Genomic DNA, 18,818 nt, shown 5'->3' with positions numbered 1-18,818 from the left:
TCTGCTGCAAGCACCACTGAGAAGATTCCGCAGCCACAGGCGCCGACTCCGTGGGTGCTCAGGGGCTCAAGCCCCCACAGAGGAAAAAACAGGGGGTGCTCAGCACCCACGGGGCTGGCCAGGGCTGTTGCTCTGTGGGTCCCGGGGCTGGCCGCCGATCAGCTGTTCAGCCGCTGGCCCTGCGCCCGCATCAGCTGTGCCGCTGATCAACTGTTGAGCTAGGCCGTGCCACCGATGAGCCATTGAGCGGGGCTGCCCCTCCACTCGCTCCTCTCTGTCTCCTCTCCCCCTCACTGCCCTTAAGGCAGGAGGGGGCAGAAACGAACAGGCAGGAGGCGCTCAGGGGAGAGGGTCTCGGGAGCGTGGGCACCCACCAGCAAAACCAAAAGTCAGCACCTACGTCCACAGCAGAACTGCTGCCTTTCTGTGCAGCGTGGAGGAGGTGCTAGCAAGGGCCCCAGATGGAGCTTAGCACCAGCTCCTGTGATGGGGAGTTCCCATCCCAGGATGGGAAACAGGCGCTCCTGGCTTAGTCTGATAAATACATTCATAAGCCAGGAGGCTGCAGTGTGTAATCTGCCATGGTGAGCCAGCAAAGGGGTCTGACTTAACTAATGCCTTATTCCGTGTACGTCAAGGATCTCTGCTCCACAGTGCAAGGCGCTGCACATGCACACCCACGCCTAGTGAAACCATAGTACCCTGCCCCGAAGCCTGTGCCTCCAGCTCTGCACCAAGTTCAGGCGTAGTGTTGGCCCCTGCCCGCGAAGCTGCACATAAATCCAGGAACAGGATCCTATCACTCGGCTCTGTGTTACCTCTGGGCTGAAGGGGGACTATGACACCTAAGCCTCCCTCTGCCCAGGCGGGAATTGTACCTTAAACACTTTTCTAGGTCATGGCATCCCAAAAACATAGGCCCTTCCTGAACACTGTGTCCCTGCGCGTGGGACAGACAGCGACACGGAGCCCAAATCGACGCCAGTGTGCAGGTGCAAACTGTTCTGACTTGTGTGACCCTTGTAGGCAGAGATGCTGCGGAGGAAGCAGTTTCCTCTGCTCCTTGAAAAGACCAGGCATGGTCTGGGGAGCAGCTGCCCTCGGCGGGTAGGACAGAGTGCCGCTCACACACCTGCTAAGCTGCCCAGCACCCGAGAGGCAGTAATAACTACCCCCCCTTCTGCAGCCTTGGCCACGGTCACACACCAGGTCAGAGGCAGACACAGACGCAGACGCAGGAGTAGAACCCTTAACGGCTGTGCTGTAACCACTAGACCCCATGCCCCCACATTTGGCTAGGGGGAATCGAGCCCACAGCACACTCAGAGCAAAGTACAGCAGATAAAGGGCTACATCCTTTGTGGGTTTTTTGTTAGCACGGCTCAAAAATGGGTAGACTTCGTTGTTCTTACGCATCCACAAGAGAGGACCTGGTTCACTGATTAATTAGTTCATTCATTAATCGTTCATGTTCATCGACTGTGTTTATGGATAAGCTTTAAACACTGACAACACACGTGGCTAGGTCTGTGCGTTAAGATGGGAAAGGCCCCTTGACCCACCCCAACACAATAACTCTTCCCCCTTGGTTTGCACATATTCACAGAGCGCACTGGCATCACTTAGCCAAACACTGCCCAGGGAGGACCAGCTTTTTAAAGGTATTTAGAGGCCTAACTCCTAGTGACTCCAATGGGAGTTAGGTGCATAGGTGCTTTTGAAAATACTACTAGTTACAGCTACTTTTAAAAATCAGGCTGCTAGCTCTGTTAAAGTCCATTCCTCAGACAGCAGCCCCTTCAACCCCTGCTAACCATGTCTGAACGCTGACCTCCACCTTCCAAGGACCACGAGTTGCTGAGCAAATGCTGATTTAGCTAAGTCTTGTAACCCTCTGTTTCAGGTGGGTAAGTATCACTACCCCATTTGACAGATGGGGAAATTGAGGCAGAGACAGCTTTACGTGCCCAAAGATGCGCACGTGCCCAGGATCACAAAGTGAGTTGGAGTCAGAGCCGGGAATGAAAACAAGGCGGGCAGTTCCCCTACTCTAACCACTGGACTGGTGCATGGTTTGTCAACCATTGCCAACAGGTTGCAAGGGGTCGTGACCATCCTCCCTGTATTTATGGCTCTTTGGGGGGCAGGGAGCAACACTTGTCTGTTGTAACATGAGGCCAAAACACAGAAGAGGTGGAGAAATCACTGGCACCAGCTAACGTGTAGTTCTTGTCCCCCGTCACGTATGTGACGATCTCTCTTTCCCAAGCACAGTGTGCGGCTTGATGCCGTATACACTGAGCGCAGCATCTCTTCTAGACGCCACCTGGCTTAAGGCACAGATTTCTATGGTAAACACGATCCCCAAAGAAAATAAAAAGGAAGCTGATACGCTCCTAGCCACACTTGGGGCGGCATTTTCCTGACGTGAAAGGATGGCGAGTCTTTCTGGGGGTTAAGCAGTTTGGTTTTAAAACTGCTCACTTCCCACCAGTGCAAGAGCACCAGAGAGAGTCTGGGCATTTAGGGACCCTGCAGCAGCGGGGAAACTTAACTGTCTGGGGGAGACCCAGCCCAAAATGAAAACGATAGGGCTGTCTGGCATTTTGTCATTTGCACAACAAAAATGATGTGAAGAAATCCTGCAGGGATCGTTGGGTTCCAGATAACCCTGCTTACGAACTATCCAAAAATGTGCACCGTCCAGCTGAATAATACCTCCTGCTGCTCTGGCCAATGGCTTTTAAAACAGCCCACAGTGAGCGCCACTAGAGGTCTCACAAACTATTCAAATAGGTACTACCCTATTCTGCTACAAGGCAAGGGCCCAGGGAAATTCGCTTTTCTCCTGCACTCTAGGTAACCTCCAAACGCACGGCTACCTGGAATACCAGGCTGTGAAGCCATTAATACAGGGCCCTTGTGTGTATTTAATACCGATGGCTGTTGTTCACTCCTGCCCTATAATAATGGGAAGGGTTTGGAGCAGACCCTAAGGAACAGAAGGCAAAGTCCAGACTGGAGCCCCATAAGTAAACCCTGCACCGCAATAAAGAGACCACCGCCATCTGTCCTGACGCATAGCTGTGTTTTTAAAGTTCCCCTTTTCTGTTTTTAAAATAATTATTTTAAAAAATCTCACCAATAGTTAACGTTTGAATGTTTTAAAGGTTTTTAGTGCCACCCACCCTGCTCAGAACAATGTAAGGTCTCAGAGACAACACCGCATCTCTGAAGAGCGAATCTGATACCAGTGCAGGATGGCACAGTACTAAGCAGGTTATAAAAACCTCGCTAGAGCTACGTCTGGGGATAGACAGACAGACAGGCCCAGATCCTCACAGGGCTTTAGGTGCCCAAATACCTTTGAGGATCTGGCCTTAGTTGTGAGAACTACATCCTCCGGTGCTATGGCTCGCTGTGCTTGCATGGTAATGTGCTCCTCGGGATGGCTCGAACTAGGAGGAAGCTGAACAAAATCAAGTTTCCTGTGCCAGGGGGAAGGTGCTGGGCAATAGCTGGAATCACCACAAAGACTCCTAAAGTATAATGATCCATTCAGCTAGATTTTGGGGGGTGGGGGTGTAGAGTCAAGCCTCATCCTTGGGGAGCCAGGCTTTCACTTCCACCATCTCCCCAGGAAAGAGGCCTCACGTCCCCTCGGGGTATTAACTAACATACAGGGAGCGAATTTTTAATTTTCTTTTCCCCTTTGCAATTTAGAAAAGCAACTTGGCTTTTTAGAAAGGTAACACCTGACAGTTGCACTAGGTGGCGCCAGCAAGCTAGGAACCCGGCCTGTAACAGCTCAGTCTCCCAGGCCACTCAGGGTGGGTTTCCGGGCTAAGCAAAGACCTGTGAGCTTCATTTTTAACCTCTCTCTCCGGAAAGCCCTTCAGGGTCAGTTGCATACAAGGATGGCCTGGAGCTGCCACAGGATCCTCCCCTGGCTACGCCTCAAGAGCTTTAATTGGGGGGCATTCCAGCCCCTGCCACAGCATTGCCTTTCTACAGGTGGGGGAAACTGAGGCGCTGAGTGGGACAGTGACTTGCCCATGGCACAGCCAGCGATAGGACTCAGGAATCCTGACTCCTTCTTTATCCCAAACCATCCTTCCTCCCAACACAGCCTCCCAGGCAGCAGTGCAACTGCAGGGAGAGGGGACGGTGAAGCTTGGGAGAAGGGGTGCCAATGCGACACACCCAGCCGGGACATGGCCGCCAGCCAAACCAGGCAGATGCGACAGTCCGAGGGGGCCAGCAGCACAGTGCCGGAACCAGCCGGCTCTCACTAATGACGAGTGCCAGAGTTGGAGCTCTGCGTGGCATGGTTCCCTGCCACGCCCTTTGGGTGCCCCCAGAGGGGAAAGTGACTCATGAAACCGGGAAAAAAGTCATTTTGTTTCGATTTGTAAAATGCGGGAAATGAAATAAAACGCTTCATTTGACCCAAACCCATTTTCCCCCTTTTGTTTGGAGCTGCGAGAGAACCAAAACCTCCGCCATTCTCTCAGCCTCAGCGCTACGGAGGAGCCAGAGGGCCTGGTCTGTCGGCATGACTAACACTGTGTTCAAAGAGAGCGCATAGCCACATCCCAGCTGACAATGACTGATTAGTCTGGTAGAGCCGCCACGCTCTACCCAGGCTCAGGGCCCCATTGGGCTAGGTGCCTTACGGACACGTGGTCAGAGACAGTGCCTGCCTTGGAGAGCTTACAATCTAAGCAGAGGAAATGGTGGTCCCCCGGCAGGCGTCACCAGTGGGCTGGTGGCACCCATAGGTAGGGTCATTTCAGGCCCTCTCTGAGCCACTGGTTGGAGGCTTGAAGTGCCCCTCGCACCGGCTTCCCTCAGCAGCCGCGTGCGCCGCCAAGGCCAGTCAACACGTGTGGCTCCTAGAGCAGGTGCCGTCTCCTGCTGCGATACACCGGGGTGCCGGAGCTGGGAGGGCAGGGGGAGCAGCCTCCCTTTCGAGCCCTGCTCTGGGTCCCGCTGCCTGGACCTGCCGGCAGAGGCGAGCGTGCTCCCGTGCGCACTTGCGCTCTAGTGGAGCGGGCACTGGACTAAGACTCAGGCACCCTGGCTTCTGGCCCCACTTGTGGCAAGTCACTTCCCCTCTGGTTCCCTTCTCGACTGTGCCTGTAAGCTCTCCAGCAGAGGGCCTGTCTCCTGCTGTGGGACCGCGCAGCTGAACCGAGTCCTCCAGGTGCGCCCGTAACGCACGCACTGCTACAACCCTTCCTTCAAAGCAAAGCAGGGGCAGCATCCCCCAGGCATGACACGGTAAAAGCACAGGATGCATTTTGCCATGTCCCAAAGCCTCAAGCCAAGCGTGAGCCCTGCGGGCAGGCACCGCAGGCCCAGGGGCAAGCTGCCAGTTCAGTGTGTGGGTTTGGCACACACCTGGCTGACTTGGCAGCCTTTGAACCAGGAGGCTGCAGTGGCATGTGATTTATGCTGCAGCTCTGACGGTCAGTTTCCAGCGGGAAAGCAGCTGCCATGCAGAAGCCTCAAATCCTACCAGCACCCACCGGGGATAAAAGGTGAGGCAAGAGGAGACGATGGGGACTAGCCAGCCTCTTCTGGCTCCTTCCACCAGCTCCCTCCACAAGCAGTTAGAGTCGCCATCAGAGCCCAGTGGGAAAGGTCCCTGCCCGGCAGCTTTCCCAAGGACAGAAAAGGATAGAAGCGCCTCCCCTTTGAACACTGGTGTCATAAAAAGAGGGACGTCATTGGTCCAGGGCTGTGCAAAGTCCTACTCCGACCCTGCCCAGCTATGCAAACGCCTCCCCTTTCATGAGAATGGCCATTCTGGGTCAGACCAATGGTCCAGCTAGCCCAGTGTCCTGTCTTGGCCAGTGGCCAGTGCCAGGTGCTTCAGAGGGAACGAACAGGCAATTACCGAGTGATCCATCCCCTACCGTCCAGTCCCAGCATCTGTCAGTCAGAGATTTAGGGACACCCAGAGCATGCGGTTGCATCCCTGACCACCTTGGCTAATAGCCATTGATGGGCCTATCCTCTGTGAATTTATCTAATTTTTTTTTAAACCCAGTTATACTTTTGGCCTTCACAACATCCCCCGGCAATTAGTTCCACAGGTTGACTGTGCGTTGTGTGAAGAAATACTTCTTTTTGTTTGTTTTAAACCTGCTGCTTGTTAATTTCATTGGGTGACCCCTGGTTCTTGTGTTGTGTGACGGGGTAGGCAACTTTCCCCTACCCCCTCCCAACTATGCAAATTCCTGACCGCTCTCAGCTGTGCGAGCTCTTCCCCCAGCTGTCCAAAGCATCCCCCCCCCCCCCCCCCGCAGCCAGCTCCCCTCTCCGGTGTTGGGGATTTATCAAAGCAACCCCCTGAGTTTTTAATAAAGATTCTCGAATGTGGCCTGGCTGAAAGAAGTGATGCTTCTTTGTGCCCGTTTCCTGCCCCCTCCTGGGTGGAAATAGCCACACAAAGCTTGGGCCACTTTGAAAGCAGCTGCCGTGAGAGTTTCGTAAAGCTACGGGCAGCAGCGGAGTGGATAACTGCCAGGGCAGTAAGAGCGCGTGTACCGGGGAGACAGGGGTCATGAGATCTCCTGCTCCCTGGCTTGGCTGGGTCCTCTGGGGCTAGCCAGCCCCCCTCTCCATCCTCACCTCAAGGCTGCTGCCACTCTGTGGATAACAGGGACGTGCGGTCTGCAATGCCAAGCAGAGCAAAATGGCCTCCTCAGACCCCGGTGACATCAGGGAAGGCGAGGCAGAGGCCAGGGCAGGCGCGCCCAGTCTGACAAACCCAGGTGCAGCTTTCGCTGCCACCACCAGACTAATGAGGAAGGCAGCCAGGTCCTGTCTTTCACTCCTCCTGCCGTCCTGCTTTGGGGCTTGGAGGTACTTCATCGCCTTTCAGTTGGTCTTTGCGTTGCCATAGCCGCCAGCGGCCCCAGCCATGGCCCGCTGTGCAAACAGAACAGACAGTCCCCGCCTGAAGAGCTCGCAGGTCTGCGGAGTCTCTCGCAGCCTCGTTTTCTGGTCCCTCGCACACTGCCCCCTTGTCTTGTTCTCACAAGTTCCATGTACCCATGGACCCAGGCGTTCTGAGTCCCAGTGCCAAGCTCTGACCGCTAGATTGTCATCTTGGTTTTATTAAATAAGTGGACTATTGGCTGGATTCGGGGCAGTGGGGTCTATAAATAACTCTCTGCCAGGAGCCGGAGGAGTATTTTTCCCCTTTGGGGGTGTAATATAACACAGGAATTACCAAAGCACCAGCAAATCCTGTGTGTGTTACTTACGCTGTTGGGTAAGACAGACAGATGTAGGGGCACGTGCCCATTACCGGGGCATCTGCCTTCATTACAGTGACCCTGCAGCCACACACCGCGCTCCTTGACAGAGTCACACGTTCTCTCAACAGCCACTAGGACTGAGGCCGCCTCTGGCCTCTCCTGGGTGGCTCAGATTGGCCTTCACTGCAGTTCTTGCTTGCCCTAAGCAGCTCTCTCTCTCTTACGAAGCTCATGCTAGGATGGCCAGTTAGGTGAGCTCAGAGGACTGTCTGTCACCTGATCCCTCAGAGCAGCAGTGTCATCCAGTGGATAGCGCCTTGGCCTGGGATGCAGGAGATGTAGGTTCTATTCCCTACTCTGCCACTGGCTGGATCTGTGACCTTGGGCAAGTCATTTACTCTCTGTGCCTCAGTTTCCCCACCCACCCTTGGTCTACCTACCTAGCACTGTAGGTACTACTACCAATGACAATTCTGTCTCGTAGGTGGCTAGAGTACGTAGGAAAAAAACCAGCAAAGAGATATTTGACTCCAGTCCCATCAGCAGCTAAAACGTTCCTTTTTGGTGAGGCTGCATGTGGAGTTTCCGTCTCTGGCTGGGATTCAGAGAACAGACTCCCAGCAGCTGGCGGGGCGGAGATCTTCACTCACTTCAACTCCAGCTTTTGCTGGGTTTTTTCTCCTGCTGCATGTGCTGATCTAAGGTCTTGTTAGCCATTCAGATTCCTCGTAAATCAGGCACTAGCAAGCTGGCCTTCTGCAGCCGCCTGCAACCCCCCCCCCCCCGAGAAGTTATTCCTCCTGGAGCCAACACTCCCGCCAGGCTGGAGGGTCCAGCCCTGAGCTAACTGAGTGGAGCAGGCTCCAGAGGTTTTCCCCAGCTGGAATGAGCCTGCAATCCAGCTTTCATCAGGTAGCTAATGTTTCAGCACTGGGCCGCTGCACTGTGTTGTCTGCGGCCATATTTATGAGCTCAGGTACTTCTGTGATCCTCTGCCGACACTGCTCAGATAAAGAGCTCCTGGCAAGGGCCCTGCACCAAGGATGGCTTGAATCATGATTTGTACTTAGGGCTGCCCATCCGCTCATAACCACTTCAGCGGTGTCCAGCAGTCCATCACTGCCACAGCCTGCGGCACGCTTCAGTTTCCTGGGCACACTCCACTGCATGTTTATTTCCAGCACACGGCTCAGGACTCCGCTCCCAGTTACACGGGCGTCAAATCTGGAGTCACTTCACCGACGTCAGTGAAATCATTCCGGATTTATACGGCTGCAAATGAGAACAGAGGCAGTCCCCCAGTGTGCGCTGGTCAGTGGAGGAGTCTGCTCCGGCCAGGGTACCCTAGAGAAGCCAATCCAGCCCCAGGTCAAGGCAACTATCATGACAAACCCAACAACTCGCCATGAAGAGCAGCTGCTCCAAATCCAGATCAGGTTAGAAAAATGACTCTGTGTAAACGGCCCCTTCTTAGTCACTGCTTCTGCTCCATGCGAGGGTCAGTGAACATGGCTGGGGTGCAGGGACCAGCAGAGACTCATTCTTTCCTTGTGCTCCCCCATCTGTTTGCTGCTTCTGGCTGTGGTCTCTTGTTCGAGATTTAGACTGAAGGCTCTTGGGGCGGGGACCGTCTCTGTTACGGTCCCAGGCCCAGCAGCCTGCAGCTGCTACCACCAATGTTCCCTCTAATTTTTGACAGGCTGGGTGCGCAAAAAAATTCTTCTGTGCAAATTGTTGTGCGCACGGGGTTTCAGATCTGTGTGCGTGCGCACACGCGCACAGCTTAGAGGGAACAGTGGCTACCACAATACTAATTAACGAGCAGGAATCAAACCACGCAGCGCAGGCGGGGGAGCTGTCGCTGCTCTGCCTCTCCCGTCCCCAGGAGGAAGGGCGTGGGGTTGCCACAATGCGGTAATATAAACCGGGGCAGATCCTCAGGTGGTGTAAATCAGCACTGAAGTAAATGGAGACAATTTACACCACTTGAGGATCTGGTCCAAGGATTCCTGCCACCCAAGTGCTCTGGTTAGTCACCTGTGATCTCCTCTAGCGGCTGGTGTGCCCAGGTGAGGGATTTACCGGGAACTTCCACCCTTTAGAGAGAGGATGGTTACCCTGGGACTGGGGAGTGGTGAGGCCAATGCCCAGCTCTGCCACAGACTGACTCTCCGACCTTGGGCAAGCCACTTAGTCTCTTTGTGCCTCAGCTCCCCATCTGTACCATGGTGGTCACAGCCCTGCCCTGCCTCCCAGGGGCTGCGGGCGGCAAGGATAAACCCAGGAAAGCTGCCGAGGTGCTCAGATGCTGTGGAAAGGGCGGCCAGAGAAGTACCTAACATGACAGACAGACTGAGGAAACTAAGCTGGAGAATGTTCATAGGCCGCGTTCCCGCAACCTAATTCCAAGGAGACCCGGCCCAGAGAGCACCGGCCTGTTGGGCATTCTCCGGATCACTGTGCTCTCTGCCAGTCGGGTTACACAGCACCACGGACGCTGTCTCTCTTGGCTCAGGGAGGTCATTGTGTGAGCTCAGCGAGGCTTCCTTGCCCCTTCCTCTCCAGCTGCTGGAGAATGTCTGCTGTTAACTGACAGCGCAGCCTGGAAATCCCTGCTCTACCCTGGGATTGGTGCTGCTGCGGCATTTCATCAGCGGTGAGCTCAGGGTGGTAGAAGCAATTCTTAGTCACCCATCTCACGGCCACTAAATCATCTGAACTTTCTCTCACTGGTTTGGTGTTTGTAACAAGCAGCTGCATTTGTCAAGGGCTGTAATTTTAACCTACTGCAGCAACTGGGCTGGTAAAATAATAATCAATAATAATTAATTTCCACTTCGCTAGTACCTTTCATTGAATGATCTCACAATGGGCCAAATCTGGAGGTCCTAATCAGGAATAATAATGCTACGTACTTAGCACTTTTCATCAGTAAATCTCACAGCACTTTACAATGGAGACAGTATCATTATTACCATTTTACGATGACAGGCAGCTGGATGTAATTAAGCTTGTGAATGTTCACGCACCATGTTCCCCCCCTGCTGACACATTACAGCTTAGGCCCCTCTGAGCAATGGCAGAGGTAGTGAAAAGTAGGGATTTCTCCCTTGAGACTTGATGCGCAGTGTAAGGGAAACACACTGGCAAAGCGTGGCATGTCCCTCCTGATGGCTGGTCCACAAGAGGACAACAGCCCTAATACTGCTGCCAGCTAATGGAATTACTCTTTGGCTCAAGTGGTAGAGGACAGCTTTGTAGCAAAGTTTATGACATCAGTGGCGCAGCGAGCCAAGTAACGCGTTGGTCCTCGTTTGGTATCCAACACGGAGTGTAGAAAAACTGCCTTTTACTAAAAACAATCACTGTTTATAGAGACAAAAATCCGGGCAAAGCCATTCCTCTAAGGACATTTAATTAGCACACCCCAAACACACTGACAGTCAGGTTTCTGTCCCCTAGTGCCTCTGGTTTAAGAATCCCATGCACCTGTGTTTGGGATCGAGCAGAAGGGAGGGTGGTTAGAAATGGAGGTGAGCCAGAGGGAGGGGAATGCTTGGAGCAGGGCAGACAGGTATGAAAAAGCGGCGGGTTGGCAGGTGGTTTTCCGAACGGCTGATCACACTGCAATGAGCTCAGCTCCACCCGCATCCCCGCCCCACTGATCGGCACATGTCACTTTGCAGAGACGGATTTAACGTGTGGGGTTTCTCTCCTCCTGGTCTTGGGGGGAGGAGAACGCTTTCTCCCGCTTGCCGTGTTTCGGTTAGCTGGACCTCGCAGGGCTAGCACCCGCCGGCTTCTTCCCTCCCAGCTGGTGGGAAACGCAGCTGGGGAAACCGAAATAGGTGAAGGATCGGAAACCTGGCCGGGGATGTTTAGCTTGAACAGCTGAGCATGAAAGCGCGTCCCGGGGATGGAGAGCTTGGGGTGGGGTGGGGGAAAGGATTCTGATATGTTTCTCTGGTATGAATCCAGATTGTCTCAGGCTTACTCTGGGTCTGAACCAGCTCCCGAGATCAGAGCCTGGCCAGGGTGCAGCTGGGCTGCTTCCTGGCTACACTGGCCCAGGCAGGTGTCAGATTCCATCTCCAAAGCCCCTGATGAGTACAGTGTCGGGAAGGATCCAAAGGAGAAGGAAAGACCAGCAGCTGGGAGCTGTCGAGCTCAGCACCATCCACATGGCGCTTCCATTCAGCAACAAGCTGCCGGCTTGGGGACTAGTGGGAGACCAGCAGACAAAACGTATTAATATTCTTTGTAGCCCAATAATGCCTCACCTGAGGCCGGGGCCCCACCGTGCTAGGCGCTGGACGTACATTCAGCACGTGAGAGTCCCTGGCCTGAACAGCTTACAGCAAATACACCAGAGAGGAGGAAACATGAGGCAAAGTAACTTGTTCCAGGCCACCCAGCAGGACAGTGGCAGAGCTGGGACTGGAACTCATGTCTCCTGAGTCCCGGTCCTACCCCCTGGCCCGCCCTGCCACTGTGGTATGGTTCCCCCTCCCCATTCCTACTGACACGGGTAGTTTTCTTGAGAACATTCCCACAATTCCAGCAGCCCTTTCCGCTGAGAAAGCCGCTGTGCCACCCCCGCCCAGTCAAGCCATTTACTGTTTACCCACGTCGCCTCCACGTATGTGAATTGACTCCCACAGGAATACGGGAAGGAGAGGGTTAATGCGCTGGGCAGTGGTACTGCATAACCCATGCTGGGACACCAGCTGCCCTGGCCCCGCCAAAGGCCATCTGGGCGTCTGTGTTGATCTTGGCGTGTCTCCTGGCTTCTTCCTTCTCAAGACCCACACTGGAAAGAGACAGCGCAGCTGGGAAAGGGGCTGCAGACAGCTACAGGCACCCACAGGCTGCGGAGAGAGGGAATTCAGAAAGGCCTTTGTAAAGGTCGTGTGGGGGACACACACAAAGAAACAGGTAACTGGGGAATCCTTCCCCAGTTCAGCTATATGCAACTCCCCAGCCCCAGCCGCAGGAGCACCGCACATGGGCAGAGCAGGTGAGAGAAGCGAGAGGCGAGTGTGACCTGCGTGTGCAGATGTTCTGTATCCATCACAAATCCCGCTCCAGGCTGCAGCATCTGCTAGAGATTTGGACTTGGTTTATGGGCACTGAGAGGCTTCGAGAACAGGAACATCTTCACGTAAACAACCACATGCGAAAAGAGGGGGAGGATGGAAAGGTGGAATAGGACATGGGGTGGGGGGGATGACAAGTCTGGGGGACCTACTCCGTACTGGGGGATGCGGTTAGCACTGCAGGGACTACGAGCTCTGTGTAAATGGCCCAAAAGCCAGGAAAAAGCTGGGAAAAGGAGCTAAACTCGCCTTCTTTGGGCATGAGCCAAATTCTAATCAATGGAGGCCAGGAGGAAACGTCTCCTGGGGACAAGTTAACCCATATCTGCAGGGTTTCAGTTTCTTGCACTTTCCTCTGAAGTAGCAGGTGCTGACCATGCTTGGAGATGGGATAGTGGGCTAGATAGACCAAGGAGCCTGGTCCATTTTGGCAGCTTGTATGTGCCTGTGGAAATGCTCTGTTCTGACACCATCACTGAATGGGGGACAAGCCAAAAGGGGGATTTGCAGGAAGCTGGGAAGCTGCTGGCAAGAGTAAATACCCACTGGTGAAAATCATGGTGAAAAATGGGTCCCATGCATCCCTGCTCCTGGGGGAGATTCCCCAGGCTCCGGCAGCCAGTGGAACGCCTGGCCACGAGCCACAGAACTCGCTGCTGGCGGACGCACGCTGGTTATGGGGGCAGAAGGGCAGATGTGGAAACAGAGACAGAAAGGGAAGGGGCAAGGGAGCCCAGAACGAGCTGGGGTGGTCTTCGGTGGACTGAGCCCCAGGAAAGTGCTTCACGGCACTTAATACAAAGCGGAGGCCGAGTGCTGTGGATCCCATCACACAAAGAACCTGCAGCTCTCCGCAGAGGCGTCACTTGGCTTCGTAGTGTGGACGGGTGCAGAGCTAAACCGATCTAATGCTGCTAAATCCGACTTAACACGTAGTATAGACCAGGGCTAAAAGTCAAGACGGGCTGTCTCTCTAATGGAGCTCCCAGGCTCCACCATAAGAGATGGGCCAGAGGCAGGAATCCCAGCGGAGGGGGTCTGATCTGTTACACAGGAGCTCAGACTGGATGAGCAGCAAAGTCCCTCCTGGCCACAACATCTATGAAAGTCTTCTCTCCTAGCTGAGCTTCACACCCCCTGCCACCCCAGTGCCTGTGTCTGCCCCACATGCAACGCTGCTACTGCCCATGCATGCAGCAGCCCCCTCCAGGCAAACAGCGAATCGGGGTCTGTCATGGAGCTGGCATTTCAGGTGGCTCTGCCAGCTCGGTGGGGACAGGGAGTAGAGCAAGACTGAAGGGTCTTTGGGGCGGGGACTGTCTGTTGCTCTGTGTTTGTACAACACCTTGCACAGCAGGGCCCTGATTTCGGTCGGTCCCAGGCACTACCGTCATATACATAAATAATACTCTTAAGGGGGAAGTGATGGCTGTGTAAGGGGTAATGACGTAGGGAGCAAAGCATCCACTCAAAAGATGATTAACAGAAGATCCTAGGGATCCGGGCTTAACATTGTGGATGGGCAGGGTGGGGGGTGGGTTAGACTGTGGCTGAAGAGCCAGTTTGTGCAGGGTGGACTGGACTGGCTGCGTGGGGGTCTGGTTTATACTGAGTGAAGAGGCTGAAACCTATGCAGGGGTTCTCCACATTAAAGGGGACCCCGCAGATGGATTTGGTCCACATGTTACCTTAATCCACCCCCGGCACCCCTTTAGTCCATGTTATTTGCCAGGCACCTTGGTCTCCCCAGGCTGGTGGGTATGCCCATGTCCCACATGTTACTATGAAGTCTCCCTGGTTATGGCATGCCCCTTCCCTCCCAAAAGGCCACTAAGCCTGGTCTTACCACTGGGCCCCATTCTGCCATGTCAGTACAATTCTGCATCATGCAGAATCACGTAACCATGATCTCAAAATGCAACTGCTCTGACAGTGCAGCGGCTTGGCTAGATTTTGAGCCCAGGCCCAGAGATCAGCAGAGGGCAAAGCTCTCCCATGGCTCCTGAGCCCAAGGACCAGATAGAACAGATGCCAAAGAGCAGGGAGGAGGCTGGTGGTCTGAGGGGGGGCATTTGCCTTATTTCGGTAACAAAACAAAGTTACAAACCATCGCCCCTGAGGAGCCTGGTCTGGTCCCTGCTCCTGCCCAACTCCATCCCTGCTCACAAGATGGACTGAACTGAAATGCACAAAGCTAGTGAGTCCTTCCTGGCCCCCACCACCCAGCCCCCCAGCAGGTACTGCCCACTCTACCTTCCGGAGGGCCCCCCCTGGTTTTGATTCATTACGTGAAGATTGCCCCCTATGAAGCCGGTCCTACTTTGAGTGATGTCATGGTGGCAGTGACGTCATCAGCACTGGCTGATGCTGTCACGTCGCCTCCTGGGAACAGGGCTACACTCTTGGGCGCGACATTAATGCTGTATCGGGCTGGCCACTTAGGTCAGAAGGCAGCTGGGGAGTCAAACTAGCTGTGAGCCTGCCAACAAAAATGCCTCTTCACGGGGAGACACCCAGACTGGGTCAGACCCGTTTCCAAGTATGTTCTGTCAGCTCCTGGTAGGCGTGAATCACATGAGAAACTCTCTCCTGGCTTCGACTAGACAGGGGCTGCCTTAGTCCAGCCGTCGGAACCATGGCCGTTTATGGCCCAAGTCAGCAAAGCATCTAAGCACATGCTTAACTTTAAGCACATGCTTAAGTCTCATTGACGTCAATTGGGACTTAAGTGCATGCTTAAATGCTTTGCTGAATTGGGCCCCATCCTTTGGCCTGCATGTGTTTATGCAGAGAGGGGCATGGTGAGAGACCCACTGGCACATCCATGGGTGTAGCAGATGCTTTAAAATGCTGAATTACTGACACGTTGCACTTCCATCTGCAGGTCTTCACGGACCAACAACAAACCTTAAACGAGCAATAACTGGGAGCATTACACAAGGAGTGAATTTTCACCCCATTCGAGCAGCTGCAAAGGTCTCCAGATCCTACAGGCTGCCAGGACAGTGGTACCATTTCTGCCATTCGTCACATCCCCAAATCAAGCCCTCCACCCCAGGCTCCCTTTAAAAAAGGCCGAGCACCTTGTGCATAAAAGTACCCCTTACCGAGATACTGCCCTTTGCCTTCCCGGAATGGGGGTCCCAGGGGCCCTTTCACCATGGGCTGCATGTATTTCACTTGAGCGTATCCTCCGCCTCCAGCACCTCCTCCGGACACCGAGCGGATGCCAGCCACAAGCAGGAGCAATGAGACAGCTTCGGCGAGCATCCTGGCTTCACCGCGAGTCTTTCTGTGGAGAAAAGGGAGCCCGGTTAGGGAGACAAGGAAGCCATGGGTTTGCCACCGAGTCCCTTACAGGCCACAAACAAACGGGGCTCAAGCTGTTGTGGCAAGTACTCCGTTTGGAGTAGGTAGGTCTGAAGGTTCCCAGTTTGCCAGGATATAAACCCTTCCCGCGCTCAGGGTCCATGGGGATGGGCGTGCGCTAAGAGCCTGACCCGAAGACACTGCTCACCTGTACAAACTCGGGGCTGGACCTATGCTGTGCGCAGTGACTTACATCAGTGCAGGACGGGGGGGTTCTGCTCTGCTAGCAACGTACACCCGCTTTGCACTGGTGCAGATAAGGGCACAAGGGCAGGGCAGTGAAGGCTCAGAGGACGTGACCTTGGTATTTGCAGCGTCCCAGGTGTCCCGGATCGCCTGCATGGCGTCACTTCAGCTTCCCGACACAAGTTAAGGCAACTTTATCTAGGTATCCGTGGGAAGAGCTTAAGGCTGAGCATGTCCTTAAAATGACGGTTGTCACGTGACAGCACATTACAGCACCCTCTCCCCTCCACTGCATCTCCCTCCTGCCAGTCAGAACCGGATTGAGAGCCAAAATCGTTTCACACACGGGTCCTCAAACTGCTCTTAGAGCGTCACAGCCGAAGGGACCTGGGCCAGTTTGCAGCCAGGGTACCAGAGCAGAGACGCACTGTGTCAGATCCTACAGTACCAACAGCTAACTACACATTTGATGGTGAAGGAGCCATTACCATCTGTGAGTTAAGATACAAAACAGTTGACTCCATCTAGCCCTAGATTGGGATGTTCTGGAAAATGCCTGTTAAAAATGCAGTAATACAGATTTAACTGGAAAAGCTAATGAGTATAGAGAGGAAGGCTGTTCTTGTGGGGAGCACACTGGACTGGGTCTCAGATGATCTAGATTAAATTCCCGGGTCTGCCACAGAGCCACTGTGTGACCTTGAATAAATCCTTCAATTATTCTGGGCCTCCGTTCTGCAGCCTGTCAAATGGGTATACTAATTTTAAGCCCTTTGTGACTTTTGCTCAGGGAATGTGACCACATGAACATTAATCTGGATTAAGGTAAAGGGTGGATTTAAAATGGACTAACTATTCCTAGTTACCTCCATGGGTGAATGGTCTTCTTCCAGAATAAAAGTGCCATATTCTTAATTAGTGTAACCCACTTCCATAATGGAACAAGAGCATCCACACATGGAGTTAATCGGTAATAGTTACTGTGGTTGCAGAATAACTCCTCATTGTAGATAAACCCTGAAATGCTCACCGCCTTGGACAATGGGGCCTTGAGCTCGGCTGGGACATCTGGCTGCTATGGTAATGTAACTAATAAATACTAATAAGGTACCTAATATTTAGTTTCAAAAGTTACCCAAGTGAATGTTCATCCCAGGTTAAATTATACCCATGCTATGAACTTCCATGAAGGAGGGTTTTTTTTTAAATTAAAAAAAAATCCCTCTGAGCTGAAAGTTGTTGTCACATCTCTCTGCTGAACAGGATTTCCTCTAACAAAAAACGTGTGTGCTCAGGATTTGGCTCTCGAAAAGATTTCAGGTTCCAAGTCCGGGCTTCACTCTGTGATTGAAACCTTAGAGGCACAGAGCTCTGGTTGCTCTCAGACTGGGCAGTGGGTTCACAAACGCCTGTAGCTTTTGGCGGCCAGCGGCCTGAAAAATTAAATGTCAGAAACAAATTCCCATTCCAAGGTCTGCCAGCACTAGTAGCTTTCCGCTGTGGTGCTTTTTAAACAACAGGAGTTTGTTTGGTCAAGTACTTATGAGAACGTTGGATTGTAAAAGCACCGAGGGTTACGATGCTCTGGAACACCAGACTCCAACTTGAGTGCCTGTTTATATAAAATAAATACCCTCCATGAATATATCTTTCCTTTAGCAACACTTTCCATACCAGCTCCAAGCAGAGAGCTGCAAACAGACTGATTTGCACGAACGAACATTTATTTTCAGAAGCTTAAATAACACGCAACGCCAAAGAGCTGGGTATTTTTGATCCTCGTAATAACTGAACCGTGGTTGCTATTAATAAGAATTAAGTGCTTGGCCTTTCTGTTCCTAAGAAAAAATGAGCAGAACAGCTCCTCAGCTGGATTTGATCGGCATTTCCTGAATCATTTCCACTGAAACGGCAGCAGAAAGCTGCGGCATGAAAAAACAAAACCAAATAAAACAAAATTGAAAGAAAGAAAAAAGAGAAAAGAAACGGACAAAACTCCAGGACGGGGCAGTTTCTGATGCTGCAAACTCTAGGCAAAGCCATCAAAGGTCTTTAATGAAGACCCCGAGCCTTGCCCCAAGGAATGTTTGTGAAGTCTCGTTTTATTAGCTCGACCTGGAGAACAGTGCTCCTGCGATTCCACATGATTGGCGGCTAGGTGGTGAGCTGAGCCCGGCGTGCCGATGGGCTGAGGTAAAGGGTTTGCTCTGGCTGCCATCTTCAGACTTCCATGTTTCCACACAGCCTTCTCCTGTCCCGAGGGGAGGAAATGGCTCCTCGCAAAACGAGGGCGAGACCCGAGTGAGACTTTTTGGGGCTGTGAAGCTCACAAGTGCAGCAGGTGGTTCAACTTACTGGCGACCACGAGGGAGAGGATTTACTCTTCCTTACTCCACAGACAATGAGCAAGGTGAAAATTCGAGTCCTGGCTCATTCTGCATGGGGCTAATGCCAAAGTCGGATGGGCTGCTTTGTTAGCAGCTAGCAGGGTCTAGTGCTTAATGGACAAACTTTGCAGGCAGGAGACCTGGGTTTTATTTCTGATCCTGCTGCTAACTCACTGTGTGACTTGGGGTAAGTCACTTCCCTTCTCCATGCCTCTGTTTCCCCTGGGCCAGTGAGGCTGACCTACTTCACTGGGGGGCTATGAGGTTTAATTAACTAACACGCCTGGGGACCTTCCTATGAAAGAGCCTAGCGATGCAGACAGTATTGTTCCCAGGCAGCAGAAAGAGCTAAGCTCAGAGGCCATGCTGCTAATTGGACATGAAAAGCATCACTGGACCCAAGTCCCCATGGGAATCTGTGCCCAAACTTTGCAATTCAGGTTTTTTTAAGAATAGCCCAGGACTATGGCCCCCAGAACTGTGGGTAGATCTGAGCAGCTCAGAACCTG

At 53.1% G+C, this 18,818-nt stretch overlaps 1 protein-coding gene across 4 annotated transcripts in view; it reads right to left on the bottom strand.

Annotated features, from left to right (window-relative positions):
* The window catches only part of COL8A2 (collagen type VIII alpha 2 chain), a 138,524-nt gene that overhangs the window by 13,143 nt on the left and 106,563 nt on the right, over positions 1 to 18,818 (bottom strand). For 3 of the 4 annotated variants that reach the window (XM_074934687.1, XM_074934684.1, XM_074934686.1), the window contains one exon: positions 15,475 to 15,659. In XM_074934687.1, coding sequence (XP_074790788.1) covers positions 15,475 to 15,637 — 163 coding nt within the window. In that variant the 5' untranslated portion in view covers positions 15,638 to 15,659. The remainder of the gene's footprint in view (positions 1 to 15,474; positions 15,660 to 18,818) is intronic. The other variant, XM_074934685.1, reaches the window with a different exon arrangement.

This window comes from Natator depressus, chromosome 19 (genome assembly GCF_965152275.1).
Source record: "Natator depressus isolate rNatDep1 chromosome 19, rNatDep2.hap1, whole genome shotgun sequence".
In the NCBI taxonomy this organism is placed as follows: Eukaryota; Metazoa; Chordata; order Testudines; family Cheloniidae; genus Natator; species Natator depressus.
This window is presented reverse-complemented; position numbering and strand designations above follow the sequence as displayed.